At 31.9% G+C, this 16,236-nt stretch overlaps 2 protein-coding genes across 3 annotated transcripts; both read right to left on the reverse strand.

Moving 5' to 3' along the window:
- Window positions 1–5,795: 5,795 nt before the first annotated feature.
- LOC127127663 (uncharacterized) lies at window positions 5,796–6,496 on the reverse strand. The gene has a single exon (XM_051056914.1). The coding sequence runs from the start codon at window positions 6,425–6,427 to the stop codon at window positions 5,909–5,911; it is 519 nt and encodes a 172-aa protein (XP_050912871.1). The 5' UTR covers window positions 6,428–6,496; the 3' UTR covers window positions 5,796–5,908.
- Window positions 6,497–7,107: 611 nt separating this feature from the next.
- Window positions 7,108–16,236, reverse strand: LOC127127674 (protein S-acyltransferase 8). Of its 2 annotated transcripts, none has more exons than XM_051056922.1 (5): window positions 15,877–16,236; window positions 12,316–12,501; window positions 9,065–9,370; window positions 8,695–8,928; window positions 7,108–7,816 (listed from the first exon to the last, which is right to left on the reverse strand). In XM_051056922.1, the coding sequence occupies exons 1-5, from the start codon at window positions 15,916–15,918 to the stop codon at window positions 7,325–7,327; spliced, it is 1,260 nt and encodes a 419-aa protein (XP_050912879.1). In that variant the 5' UTR covers window positions 15,919–16,236; the 3' UTR covers window positions 7,108–7,324. The 2 variants fall into 2 exon arrangements, with proteins under 2 accessions (XP_050912879.1, XP_050912885.1); XM_051056928.1 differs by lacking the exon at window positions 15,877–16,236 and adding an exon at window positions 15,096–15,473.

The raw sequence follows: 16,236 nt of genomic DNA on the forward strand, positions 1-16,236 counted from the left end.
ATTCTGCATCAGTTTTTGTGTTTTTTTTTAATTGCATTTACGATTTTATGAAATCTATTATTATAGTAAATTTGTTTGTTCAATTTAATTTATTTATTTTTGCATGTGCAGAAAAAATTATAAGATGTAATTAAAAAATATGTAATCTAAAAATGAGGTATTTCAGAAAGTCTTTGAAAAAGAACATCTTAAAGTAGTCGTAATATGAGATTTGGAGTTACCTCATCTCAGATTAATAAATCTATGAGATCGGCGTCCTCTTCTGAAAAAAATACAGAAAACATAAGAAGAATTCAAAAACTAATGAATTGATGGAGGAAATCGCACTCTTAAAGCAAATGGGACAATACTAGGAAAGATGAAATTGAACTCTTAATGCAAATGTAAAATTCTAGTAGAAGACGGGTATATTGTTTTTGATGCATTTAAAGTTAAAGATCATGAATATTATTTTAAATAGTATATTATTTTAATACTATTTTTAGGGATTGAAATCACTCGTTGATAATAGATGTTCTTTTGAATCTAATTATCAGATTGCAGATAATGGATTATCAAGAAGAACAAATTAGACTTTGCAATGAAATAATTACATTATGATTTTTCTTATGTATTTTTTGCATTATGATATTTATTATTATAAGATTAGGATTCGATATGTTTTCGGTTTATCGTACTATATTATAAGATTAAGATTTGATATGTTATCTATTTATTATATTATATGACATGATTATGGAACTCACATTTTTTTGATATTATTATACTTATATGATATTTGATGTTTGTGATTGAAATTTTATTATGTTAAAAAGTGATAGAAGATGAAATAAAAAAATAAAGAAATATTACAACAATAAAAATAACAATTTAAAGAAAATAATAATAAAATAAAAAATAATACTATAATTGTAAAAAAAAATACTATAAATAAAAATATTTAGTTGATAACAATTTAAATAAAACATAGAATATTATTTAAAAAAACAAAATAAATAAAAATTAGTAATGATTTAAATAGTTGCTAAAAAAATTAAATAATTAGTAGCTCTTTAAACTGTTACCAAATAAAATATACTAAGAATTTGTAAATCAAATTATGACGGTTTGAACCATCAGGATATCACACTCGTGGAGGTTTGAAACAGTTGCAACCAGTATGGAAACAAAATTCAAACTAAAATTCACGATGGTTTGTAATCGTCGCAACTTGTATTTTACGTCATTTGCCTACCCATCACAATTTAGGACAATGGTTGGAGTGACGATTTTAGCAACTATCATAGTACAGTCTGGCGACACACGTTTTTGCGACAGAGCGGGAACCATCGTGACTTGCTATTTACGATGGATCTTACCGTCGTAATCTGCCAAAATTAATCAATTATCTTGTAGTGGAAGCTCAAAAGATATTATTAGTGAAACTCTCAATATTTTTTTTTTGGAGAGGAATAGGCCAAGATATCGGTTGAACCTCTATAAATTATGGTGCAATCTCTTTATCTTTGTCTCTTTATTTTCAGTCATTTAATTTTCTTTACATTTCGGTCTTTCTATTTTGTGCTACTTTTATCTATGCTATTTTAATAAGAGTAACACAAGTTATTGTTTTAAGAAATAATTTAACTTAATCATGAATTTTCATAGAGGGGATGGATCATGGTATTCGGAATTATTTGAAATAAGGTCAATTTGTTCTCACACATTAAATTAATGGTGTCGTGGTGAATGAAGACAATGAAGATTATTGGATGAAATATGAGAAATAAAATGTGGAATGTAGTTTGAAAGCAAAGATAATCATCATTGTCATTCTTGATCTTAATGAATTGCTAGGTGTTTCTCACTCTGGGACACTCAAATAAATGTGAAACACCCTCTAAATTACCCATGAATCAACAAAGAATCTCATATAACAATTTACAACATGTCTTTCAATACAATTAGATAATCTCATATAATTCTAAAAACATAAATCAACAAATAAGCAGTTTTCATATGAATCTTCTTTTTCTTATGTATACAGCTCATGAGGCTGAATTCCACAAGGTTGTCACTCTACCTTGAATCGATTCACCTTCTCATATCCAATTATTTGCTTGAGGCCTCCGTATGTAGTAGTCTTCCCTCAACCTTCACTTCGTTCTATCAAAGTTTACCATGGAGAATAAAACTCTTATTTTTCCTTGAAGATAAATCAAAATAGCAATTCCCCTTTAATCTATCAATTTTTGCTTCATAATAACTTTCTTATAACCATTATCTCCACCCTTACCACAAGAATAAACAAGAAACATTTTAAGGAAAAGATAAAGATTTGCAACCTCAATTGCATGTACATGGTATAATGAGGCTTTTTATCATACAATTGAAGAAAAATATCTTCGAACTCATCCTCCCTATTGAAGATTTTGGTTAAGAAGAAGCATATATATATATATATATATATATATATATATATATATATATATATATATATATATATACACACACGTGTGTGAGGGAAATTATACTAATATTCATGGAATGTAATTAAGCATAATCAAAAGAATGTAGAAATTGATTCACTGAATAAGGATAGTAATTTATAAGTGTAATGAGTAGGCATGATAGTAAAATCCGTACATGTGGATATCAATCAAATGTCCTCTTATGTTTGATGGAAAAATTGACTTTGACGAGGTTTATGCTAGGTTTCAGTCTTCCCTAATTACAAAAGAAGATGACGGATCGATTAATAGAGACACTAGTACTCACACCAAATCCTCCATGTTAGTCTATATTTTTACTTTATTATTTTGTTTTGATAATGCGTATATTAGTAGTATAGTCAATGCTTTGATATTTTAGTTTGTAATTTATTATTTAAAATATTTTAAATGCATGTTTGGAATTTTTCAAGATTGTTTTACTTTATTATTTTTAATGTATGTTGATGTTTGTTAGGGTTGAAATTGCAATCGATATTAAATTTTATTTGTCCGTGATTTAATCTATCACTATTTGTAATTTTGTTATTTCACTTATTCGACTAGATGCGTACCTTGAGTTATCCTTACATTCAATAAATTAGTTTTCGACCCATATCACTGTGTTATTTTATCCTGAACAACTAGACCGAGTCAATGGGTTGAATGTATCTTGAATCACAAGTTAGAAAATTTAAAACAATATTTTTCTGAAGCTTGATTCGAATCCAGCATTATGCTGACTCGAATCAAACATCAAATTGAAATTACAATTTTTCCACTAACTATTTGATTTGAATCAAAGATATTTGTGATTCCAATGACAGCACTCTTTGACTCAAATCACATGAAATTTTGACTCGAATCATGAAACTGAAACATCTTTCTACAATAACCATAATTTGAAGCATGTTTTTTCTTGACTCGAATCGTAAACACCAATCATAATTCAATTAAAAATGACAACCTTGATTCAAGACATTATTTCTTTTTATCCAAATCATAACCTCTTGATTTAGCTTGAATATTTTAGTTCTTTACTTTAAATTTTTGTGTCTAACCTCTAACACCTACATAAATATTTTAAGTGCCTTTTTTCAAGAGAATTGATTTATTTGTTAATTGACATGAGGATATTCAATCAAAAAGAAGTCTCACAATAAGATTCTTCTAGAGTAAGATCTAGTGAGATCCAAACCCATATTTTCAATAAGTTTGAGAAAAACTAATGAGAGTTTTTTTCTTTCACAAACATTTTTTTTTCTACTTGATGCAACCTTGTGAAATTTTTTATAGAATGTTGATATTGTGATATCTAAGTTGTGTTATGTGATATTCTTTAGATATCCTTCGTCATCTTCAATCTTGTTCAATAAATCGTTATTGTGGTGCTCAATTCTAAAGATTGAGTGTGAGTGGTAGATCCAAAGTATATTATGATACTTTTTTGTGTGTATCAGTAAAAAGAATTGTTTTTATCTATGGTATCTGGTAGTTAATATTCAACAAGAGAAGAGTTTCTCTATATTGTGTATAAGACTTTGGTTGTCTAATCATTCTCAAGTAGAAAAATCATTCAAAGAAGGAGTTGATATGGTCGAATAAAGGTTGTTGTAGAAAGAAATCTTAGAGCAAGATTATTGTGTCTAGCAAGATCGTTGGATCAAGATCATTGAAGATTTTGAATATTTGCAGTTTGAGTAATCTGCCTCAACAGAAGAGAAAAGGTCAATTTACGTTTGTATTGGCTAAAGTAGATGGCTTGTAATGTTCAAATTGTTGATTATATGTTGTAGCAAAATACTTGTATATTAATTTTTCAATGGCTTACAATATTCAATGGTGAAACCATTGAAGAGTGGACTAAGCTCTGGCGGGACGAATGAGTTGAAACACTATAAATTCGGTATACATTTTTCCTCTCCCTATCTATTTTACATTTATGCATTACATTGTATGCCTAAACTTGTTTATCTTTAGAATATCATTTTATCTATAATTTGATGTTACTTATAGTGTGTTATCATATAAATTTAAGTTTGTGATGTGTCTAGTTTATTGATTATTGTGTCCCTTGATTATAATTGTAAAGACTTTAATTTTGAATTAATCAATCTTTGATGTAGATCAATTTTGAGCTATGCACAAAATTGAGTCATGATCTATATTTAATTGTTTTGTCAAATTAACTTCATTTATCTAGGTTATGTTGATTTTTTATTGAATCATGTATTTTCGATAGACATTGAAACATATAATCTTTCAAACCATCTGTTATATTTTGCTTACGTCTGTCAATTGTACTTTCGCTTATTGAATTCTGATTTCATGTAAGAAAAAGTTTTTTAAATGGTCTAGGGGGATTGGTGTATTCAACCCCCTCCCTCCTTTTAAACCATTGAATCCACATATTCTTCCCTGATAAAATTTCAGGACAAATTCAAGAAAATTTTTAATTTATGAAAAAGAGAGTATTTCTATTAAAAATATATATATTCTACTTTAGGGATGTGGTGGGTCAAAGATACCTGAACTTAACCCCGAATATATTTGGAATATATTTAGGGAAAGGAAAGACAAGACCATTCTTAGTTCAGGGCCTCCAAATTAAAGTGTCTCATTTTGTTTTAAAAAAGAAAAATATATATTTAATAATCTATTAAATAAATTATCAAATGAAAAATAAACATAAATTTGTCGTTCATCAAGTGGTATGAGATTGATTTTTAAATATGATGCTAAAGGTTGTGTGTTTAATCTTTTTTATTATATTTTTTATGTGTGATCATTGTAAGGCTCTTGATTATGTAAGGTTGGAGGAGAAAGTAATTATAACTAATATCGACGTTCACAAATATAAGGATTTGGTAGAGAAGTGAGTACAGTAACATCTTTTTATTTGACAAATACAAAGTTCTTTTTTTAAAAAAGAAAAATATATTTTTTATTAGGAGTCCATTTTTATTATTTGCCTTGAGCCTCATAAAGTCAGGACCGACCCTGAAGATGATGTGTTACTTATTATGAAAAAATATTTTTTTTTACAATTTTTTTATTTAAAAAAGTTACTTGGCATTGTTTAAATCAACAAAGAAGAGGGAAAAAACTAATAAAAGAAATTATGTTTAACAATTTTTTTTCATTATACAAATGAAAAAAAATGATGCATATGTCAATAAAGACCCATGTATCTCACTATATCTGGCTTATATTATAAAATTATTTTAATAACATGATTGAATATTGGTTTATACATGATTTTATTATTCCCTTCATTCTACAGTGAGTGACTCAGTTGACCATTTCCCATAGATTAAGAAAATGGAATAAATGGAAGAGAGAAAATTATATTTTTACTAAAATATCATTGTCAAATATTGAGAATGATAAAAGTGATAGTTTTGTTCCTCAATACTTTTAACAAATACATGCATAACAGTTTATTCTTCTGGAAGCCTATCCGTTGCTAAAAATGCAATTCTACTAATCAACTTTATATCTTTATTTAGAGCAGAAATGGCAGGAATTTTAATCTTTGCACTAGCCAATTCAGCATCACAAGTTACAGCACCATCACCAGCAACTTTAGCATCATAGCTTGCTGTTATTGTATCATCAGATTCCAATTCACCTAATGAACTTCTGAATGATCCAACAACCTCATCATAGTGTATAGTTGCGCAATTTTTAACTGCTAGTTTCGGGTTTGTTTTCATCATTTCCTTTAGGTAATTCTGAGCTTCGGTTCCCTTTTTTAGCGCGAACTCCAGGATGACTTTGGCTAGCTCCATGTCGTTTTTCGCCAAGACAATTTGTGGCTGGGCTTTCAGAACTTTAAGGCATCCGGCCCTGTCTTCGGCCGCGGCTTTGCAAACGTCTTCATACAAGGCAGCTGATGCTTGGGAAATGAAGATCAAGGAAAGTGTGAACAACCAAGAGGAAAGTTTTGATGGATTCATATTTTTTTTCCTTCTTTGTTGTGGAAAATAAAGGTGAATTCTAAGTCCAGTATGATGTTGTTTATAGTTATTTAAAAATAGTAATTTTATGCTATGGGTATATTTTGAGTACATAATGATTGGTTTAGGTGTATTGATGTAACAACTTTGCTATTTATATATATATATATATGAAGTTATTTTAATTTTAGCAACAAATTGTTAAAAGGTGAGAAAATTAATGTGTCCACATAATATGCAAAACAGAAAATCCGTTATATAAAATATTATGGATAAAAGAATTTTAACAAAATCTAAATGCATCAATCAATAGCATGGAAAAAAACATTTTAACAAAACCTAAAACCTGGTTTGATGAGAACTTTTCCATCATCATTTATAAGAGGTTATTTAGAATAAAGTCAATTAAAACATGCAATGCAATGCAAAGATTTTTTTTTAATTGAGGTAAGTTGAACTCCGTAGACTCAACAAAATTAAATCAGACCTCAAAACTCAAAACTCAAACAGCGCTTACAGATGTATTAAAAAACTTAGAGATTATCCACCAAAGATGTCCTCACATCGGCAGCAAAAATCGACTCACGACCTCATGTGAGACAACTCCTTGCCAACTAATCTTTGTTGGCTATGCAAAATTATTAAGTAAAAGGAAATAAATAAAAATATCAAGACACAACTTGAACAAACACATTCCTATACTTTTCCACCAGAGCCAAGATTACTAAAAAAATGTCAAACAAGTTTCTCTACTTAATGCCTCAATCAATTTAATTCACATTCCTATAATGGTAACCTCTGATGAAGAAAGTATTTTCTATTCCAACTTTTTTATATATATAAGTAAACCATATCACCTAAAGTTGATATGTTGTGCAAACATCAAAAAAACTGAAATCATTGTCGCGAAGAAACATAGCTTCTAGTTTCAGTTACATTTGAATTGGCAAGTACATCTGGCTCAATTTCCCAGCTTTCGCTTCTTCTCCGGCTTGAGTGCCTTTCGTCCGATCGAACTGTTGGAGCTCGACGATCTGAGCCCAAAACTGAATCACCTTCAGAAGTATGGTAAGGTCCATTGCTCCCTCTACTCCGAATTTCTTCATCAAAACCTTCAATATTCCGGCGCTGTGATATCTTCAATAGGTCTTCACCGATGTCTAGATCATCTTCAACCTTAGAACGATGATCTCCTCCCGTATCTGATTCTGGTTCCTGGGTAACGACTTGAGGAGGTTGCCTCTGTACCTCTTCTTGAACAAGAGCTCGAAAGTTGTTTTTTGAAGGCGGCACTTTTGTACAAAAGACTTCGCGAAAGTTATTTATACAGCCCTGATTGTAAACGTTGATCCTGCTATCTGCTCTGTATCGGAAGTTTTCATAGGTGGTCTGCAAAACAAAGATCAATCACCTGGATGAAGATATTCTTCAAACAAAATATCATTTAAAGAAAACCCAACCAGTATTATCATATAACATGTAGATGTAGAACATATCTTTTCTATAAAATTAGGCTTAAACTATCTTCTAAGTTCGGATTGAGAAGAAAATAGAGAAGAACCAACCCTAAAAGCACATTTGTTTGGACAAAAGGAAATGGGTGAGGGATGAAAAATACATCAAATATATTTTAAAAAATCTTCTCAAATTCCAACAGAGCCTAATGTTTCATCACATTAAAAGAAATTTAGGCATATTTGTACACAGGCTTACATCAGCATTATTTACATTAGTGGTATTAAGAAATGTGATTGGCTTTAACTCAATCATACAAAACCGGCTTGTAAGGTGAGGATTGCTCTTAAAAAAATATTGGTTGGGCATAACTCCACCATACAAAACCAGCTTGTACGGTGAAGATTATTCCCACTTATAAGCACATGTTCAAACCATATATTGTCCGAAGTGGGACTCTTAATACACCCCCTCACGCCCAAGATTGGATATCTGGAGCATGGAAATAAATGGTGACTGGCCCAATAGCGGAAACTTAATAGCAAGTGACCCGCCGGAAATGTGGTTGGACTCAATTCAACTATACAAAACAGGCTTGTAGGATGGGGATTGCCCCCACTTATAAATGTTCATACTATATATTGTCCGATGTGGGACTCTTAATAAATGGATTCAAATTAATTCAATTTGAGAAAAACTCTACTAAATGTCATTTATTGCAATGTTACGCGCTAGTTCTGCAAGCTCGATGAACAAAGAGGTAAACCGTAAACATTCTATTAGATTCATAAATTTAAAAGAAATCAACGGACCTGGTTTGTACCAATAAGGTACAAATGAAAGCCAGTTAGTCCACCAACAAACCACAGAGCAATGAAACAATATGCCATTAATATAACAGATGCAGGGGATTCTTTCATTGCCTTCCACACTGTCCCATGATTATGATCCATCAGAACCTTGATGTAAAAAGCTGAGATTGAAAACACATAGATGCATAGAAGAGTTGCCGAAGAAACAAACATAAAGAAGTAACGATAGTTCCTCTGCACATTGGAAAAACCAAACATAAATAAATATTAAAATAACAAGAAAGCAAACATGTAATGAGCTAAGAACAACAATATGGAAGAAAAAACAGTATCATAAAATCAATAACATGGTGGATATGAGCCATCATACCAGTCCAATGCATTGTCCAACCCAAGGGCAGTGATGATCAAAACGTTGAACACAATTGTTGCAGATGGAACAATGTGAGCAACGAGGAGGACGATACAGCATACAGGTATCGCAATACTTCACCCTTACAGGAAGGCCATTGACCATTACCTCCTTTGTTCGGGGGAACTGAAGGCTTGGTGTTTGCCGCCCCCCGATGTCAATAGAAACGGACGAGTCATAACGGAAATCTTCCTCAGGCGGATGTAAATTCCTTGGAATAATGCCCGGATCGCGTGCAGAAGTAAGAAAGAGAAGTATCAACACCTATAAACACAAATCATAGGGTTAAATTGCATGAAGCTCAAGGAAATCAGGTAAAACAAGCTTAAGGAAATCAGGTAAAACAAGCTTAAGGAAATCAATATCTCAACAAGATTTTCTTAAGAATGTAGGTTAAATGAAAGGAAATCATATATAAACCAAAAAGGAAAAAACCTTATTTTAGTAAATTAGTAATTATTGAAAAAATAAAATGTACTAATAATTGCAACAACTTTTTTGCTATACCATTCCCTTGATTGGATCACAAGCAAATGCCTATGACAAGATAATTGGGATTTAAGGATTAACTTAGTTTTATTCTAAGTTAATTTACTCCTTTAATTCCTTGCATTTGTAGTGGTGCTTATTATTGGAAAGATCTTCAAATTTGATACTCATCTTAGAAAGAATAACAAGGGACAGCGTTAGCAAGCACACCCTGTCTGGTGAATCTCAACATGTGAGCATTAAAGTTTTTCAAGTGGTATGATTTCATCTAAATATCAGAAAAGGTTTTTATCAACATTAAAGTTTGCTTCACCAAATAAAGATTTCTTCTAGTTGAAAGTTATATTTAGATAGCAACATGATGAAACAATATTGAGCTGATAAATACTGCAAAGGAATGAAAAAAATGAGCTGGCAAGGAGCCAGAAAGAAAAAACAGATAAATATTCAATAGATTCACACAATAACTCAAGAAACTAAGTACTAGACATGCATAAAGATCTAAATCATTCTGGTTCATCAATACATGTCAAATGTTAATAAGCATGTTAGAACAACATTAGCCTTTATGATAAAATATATAGTCAAACGTATTTACATCAACTAGTTTAGAATAATCAATTACGGATTTTTGATTCAGTGACTAGTGATTTTTAGCTTAGATAACTATTTAATTGATTGTAAATCAATCAATAATAAGCAAAAAATGTGTACATCCTAGCAATAGTTTTCTCTCATTCTCCCTTTCAATACCATACCAAAGTTGTATTATCCTCCATGACCAGAACAATGTTTTTCTGCCGAAGAGTTTCTGAAACTTATTTGATTTGTTATATCTCCACTGTTTAAGTTTCTGGTAGCTGTCTTCAATTTCCTAAGCACCATTTATGGCCGGCCTTTTCTTGGGATTTTAAGCCCTCAAAACTTGCAGATGTTCCTCTCTAGAAGCAATATTGTGTTTCTGTTTTACTGTTTGTGACCCAACCCAAGAAAACCTTAATTTCTCCAGCAGTGCTACCTTCCAGTGTTATTTTCCACATTTTTCCTTTTTCTATTTTTTTTCACAAATGTGGTGTTTTGCCTTTTAAACTATTCTCTCTTTAGACCTAAATCTGCTTAGTTAATTCTTTGTTTCCTAGCTGTTATCGGTGCCTCAGATGGATCTCCATTCTTAGATCAGCCAGCGATCAAACACCCAAAATCATTTGAGCCTCCATTAGTAATTCTAAGAATGTGTGATTGGACCTAACTCAACTTTACAAAACCGGCTTGTGAGGTGAAGGTTGCGCACAAACTTTATATACACTAGAAAGATCATATCCCTAAGCAACGTGGGACTAAATCCACCCCTTCAAACCCGACACAATATAGGTGTTAGAGGCTGCATTGAAGATAAGCCAAATGCCACAATTTGGCGACTAGGGGTGGACCACAATAGAGGCAGAAATTCCAACACACACACCTCACGCTCAGGCCTCAATGAGCCTGAAACGTGGACGGTGCGGGAAGCCCAAAAACGGATCGAGGATAGGCTTTGATACCATCTTAGAATGTGTGGTTGGGCTAACTCAAGCTTACAAAACTGGCTTGTAAGGTGAGGGCTGCCCAAGCCTTACAGACACTAAACATATCATATCTCTAAGCAATGTGATGTGGGCTAAATCACCCCTTCAAATCCAACACAATATAGGTGTTGGAACCAGCAATGAAGGCAAGTCAAATGCCACAACTAGGCGACTAGGGGCGGACCGCAATAAAGGCGGAAATTCCAACAGTAATCGAAGGACTCTGTCATGTGTGGCCTACACAAGATCATGTGATCAACCATTTTAGGCAGCAATTTCTATATAATTATCTGGTTTAATAATGTTTCTGTTTCACAACTCCAAGAGGCTGGTCGGCTGTGGAACTACAACATCTTATTATCTGTAATGCTACCGCTGTTAAGGCATGTCTTCACCTTATACTTTGCTGCTTCTGGCTTGAATATGGCCTATTTGGTCATTCCTATGAGTTATTGAGTTCTTGGGTATGCTTGGAAGGGCTTAAATGTAACAACCCAAGACCTTTAGGGTCTGTTTGGGAGGGAGATTTTGGAGGGTTTTGGAAGGCTAGATCTATATTTTAATGTATATTTGAGATTTTAAAAAAATTAAAGAATACCTTGATATATGATCATATAACAATTCAATCACATAACTTGGTGTAGTCCTACCGCAGTGCTAAAAAGGTGAAAACAATGGAGAATGTTCGAATAGAGGAGATGCTAGGGATGACCAATCCTAGGCACCTTGAGGTGTTGTTCACTACCTCGCATAAGGACGCTCATGTGCAAATGAGCTCTTGCAAGGCTCTCATGCAAAAGCCCTGTATGATATAAGGCCCAAGCCCATCATAATAGAGAAACCAAGAGCTTGGTCATGGAGGTTTTGATACCATGAACAGATAGAAATTAGGAAGAAATCATATTTCCTTTTTAAGAATCAACAACTAAAATTATTAAAGCTAAAATTACCCTAATCAACAATACTATAGTAGCAAACAATCATCACATAGTTAGACTTAGAAGATTACAATCAATGTAGAATATTTACAACTAACCACATTAAATCCTAACAAATACTAAACATTTAAGTTAGAGCATTAACATATATGCTTCAGGTATGTGTGAGTATTAAAACATCAAATGACAAAGAAAGAAAAAACTTCATAAACCTTACATAAATATTGAAGATAACTGCTACCACCAAAATAGCATATCCTGCATTATATGAAGAAAATTCATGCCGAAGATGTCTTGCTACAAATATGCAAAAGATGATAACTGGAACTATGACCAGCACCAAACTGATAAGCAATGACTTAGCGTCAGGCCCAAATATCAACCGTCCTCCAAACAGGAATTTCTGCAAAAGATTATAAGTTTTGAAGTGAAATAAGGTAAGACTTCTATATATGACAGATAATAGTTCATTAAAAGGTAAAACTTTTTTAATTTACCAGAAGACAGAAGCACGTCGTTACAGGAAAACAATAAAATGAAATATAGTTTTGTTGAAATCATAGGGACAGAAAAGAGAGAACAGAGATCTGTAATAAGGGACTATTGGATTGATCGGGTTTATCATGACGTGTCGAGAATATTACACGAATGATCCTATTTATAAAAATAATTAGGTCATGTGATAGCAAAATATTATTTCAAGCCCAAACCAATAAAATAATAAATTTACCAACCCCAATAAAATAAGGTAACAAACCAGCAAACATAATAAATAATTGTTTGTTAACAACGTGAATATTGCATGTATAATTAGATAAAACAACTCGCTCCACAGTATATTCTGATTTTAACATACATAAATTCTGAAGATATTTTAACATACTTAAAAAGCATGGTAGATATTCCAAGATATTTGTTTATATTCTTGACACTTAAAACAGCCAAAAAAGTATTAATATTTTCCATTTAACACTACATTACTAAGAGAGAACATAAATTATTTTCTTGATAAAAAATATTACTTTGAAAAAGAGAGTACAGCAAGTGGATGATAAGGAACCCTCTTTACCTAAACAGAAACAATATAATGAGCTGAACTGGCTTATAAATGTAATATACAGTTCATTCACTTAACATATAAGAAATAGATTATGCGATGAAGCAATCATGACCCAGTCCCACAGCATATAAATAGTATTATTACTTATCTTGAGTCATGATATATATTATCTTTCTTAAATCCATAAGACAAAAATAAACAAACTTGACTCGATGGTTAAGCAAAACAAGAAAATATTGTTTACGTAATATAACTTCGTTACTCATTTGTCCATGAGAAAATATTGTTTACGTAATATAACTTTGTTACTCATTTTTCCTATAAGACATAGAAAGAAACTCACCATAATTAGCCTACAGCTTAGACCTATATAGACAAGAATAACATATTGCTTCACACGATAATCCCACAGTAAAGCGTATAATCACATACAGACAAAAGCAGCAATAGAGGCCAAACAAACTACTTATTCAAAGTTGCACAATTCTGAAAACATATAATCTCACTCCACCAACTCAACACATCAATTCCATACTAAAAGAAAAAACTACTTGGCGCGGTAAAAAACCAACTGCAGCCATGACAAATGATATAACAAGTAGATGGTATAAATAGTCATATTATATTCATCACACCAATAAACACAACAATAGTTACATAAGACAGAAGAAAAACCTTCTCTTTTTTTTCAATAATGGCAATTGTTGGGTTTGAAATTTGCAGGTTTTGGTTTTTTTAAAGGGAGAAAAAAAAAGTTAAATAAAAAATAATGTCTAGGTTAGAAAAAGATCGATGAATGTGTGTGTTATTTGACCTGAATGAATACCAGAACCCTTTTTCCAGTGAAATTCACTACCTGAAGAGAAAAGGAGGAAGCATTACCGTATTTTAACTATATATTCTTACCATATCATTGCAATTACAATGACCGTATTTTAATTACAATTATAATCTTCACTTTACTTTCTGGAACCCACATTAAGTGGCATAATCACAGTGAATTTTTCAAAAATAGAACGACTGCACTAGATTCAGTCGTACATCCCTTTTATTATAGGAATTCACTCTTTCCTTTATAATATTCTTATCACAATAGTGTCACAAAATGTAATAGGCTCACTGTTGAGATTATTTGTGGTGTGTGTGATCCAATATGGGTGTGCGGGGTTGGTTCAACGTGATGTCTTACAAATGAGAAGGTGAAGGACTATATGGATATGATATGCATCAGGGTTTGACAAGATCATTGCGGAGGGAGGGTGATAACCCTGCTTTCTAATGGATGCTAAACTTGTCAACTTTTGTTAAAAAATTTAAGCAAGCTGCTTCAGAGAATCACTTAGCTGCTACGGGAGTCATTTTGAACGGCAAGTTAACTAAAATGTTGAGACTTTGTTAATAAAAAGTTTTGGAATGAATCATGAAGTTTGATACGAATTAGTTTCTAAAAGTTCCTTGTTCAAATGGAAAAAATCTATAATATATAAAAGATATCAACAATATCAAAAGTTAATATAGTAATTCAATCAAAAACATGTCATGAAACATATATAGTGTTACCTATCTTGAGTCATGATACTTATTATCTTTCTCAATTCCATAAGTGAAAAGTAAACATGCACCTTGAACAGATGGTTAAGTTAAACAAATAAAGACTGTTAAAACTGTATAGCTCCATCACTCATTACCACGTGAAAAAGCAGCTCTCCAAGTTGAGAGTTATGCTTCAAATAAACTAAGGCAACGCAATACTAGTCTAGTGTATCGGTTCACACTTTTTTGCCTGAAACTAGGAAAGTAGAGATTAGTGCATTATTCCAATCAACCTATGAAGCACGGACACCTCTAAGAGTGGGCGTGCCACAGTGTCTGACACGTATCGGTGTCCGACACTTGTACGACACGTGTCAGAAAAGTCAGACAAACGTTTCAAATACCTTATACATTTCTTCAGATTTTGGAACTGTGTGTGTGCGATCTGTTTGTGTCTGTACTATGTTCCGGTGCCTATGTCAGAGTTTGTGCTTCAGAGCAATCAACACACTATCAGTTTATCAGCAAAGTCAGGATTCCTCACACAAACAGACAACACCACAGTTACAGAAGATGGTTGAACTTATTCGATTAAGTTGTTCCATTCCAAAAGCATAATCTCACTTCCCCAGCTATACATACAAACACAAACAGATCACACACACACACAGTTCCAAAATCTGAAGTTAAACTCCAACTTAAAGTTTTTCCCTCATCACTCCTCTACTTTGAACTTTCAAGCAAAAACAAGAACATCATTAGAAATCAAAACCAATCAATACTAAAAACAAACAAGGAAAAAAGGGCCAGACTATACATCTAAAAGCAGCTTATGACAATGACATTGTTTAGAAGCTGTTTTCAACTTATTTTCATAAATAACATTACCAAAAAAAATCAAACTTTAGAACCAGCTTACACATAACTTATTATGATGATAATTTGCCATAAGCTGCAAATAAGCTCTTTCACCAAATAGGGTCTATATCAAGCAAATCACACTATGAATTTCCCCAACTAACAAAACAAACAAAACAAAAAATCTAGACCATATCCATAACCAAATATAATCAAGCATTAAAAGCTAATTTTTTCAGAACCATCAAACAATTAAAACAACCAACAAATAAAAAATAATCAAAATAATCAAAAAAAATATTTTAAAAAAAAAGATAAGAACATTACATTACTTCCTTTCCATGCTTCATAAACGCGATTAGGTGCCATAAAGAAGCTTTGATGCAAAACTTCTTCTCACAACATGCAACTTCTTCTTCTCATTTCACCAACACACTATAAACAACCACACGAAACTGAAGGGTAGTTCGATTCAACGCTTTAGGTCAAAATCTGAAACTTCACTATAGAAGAAAAACTCCGATTTGGGTTTTTCCGCTGAAAATGTGATTCAAGAGAGAGAAATTGGATTTAAATAGGATGGGGAAATTTGGGTTTGAAATTCGCAGGTTTTTGGTTTTTTATTTGAGAAAAAGAAAGGAAAGTGAAATAAATAATTAAAATAGTGTTGAAGGAAGAAAAAATCAA

The sequence above is a fragment of the Lathyrus oleraceus genome, chromosome 1 (assembly GCF_024323335.1).
Source record: "Lathyrus oleraceus cultivar Zhongwan6 chromosome 1, CAAS_Psat_ZW6_1.0, whole genome shotgun sequence".
NCBI lineage: Eukaryota > Viridiplantae > Streptophyta > Magnoliopsida > Fabales > Fabaceae > Lathyrus > Lathyrus oleraceus.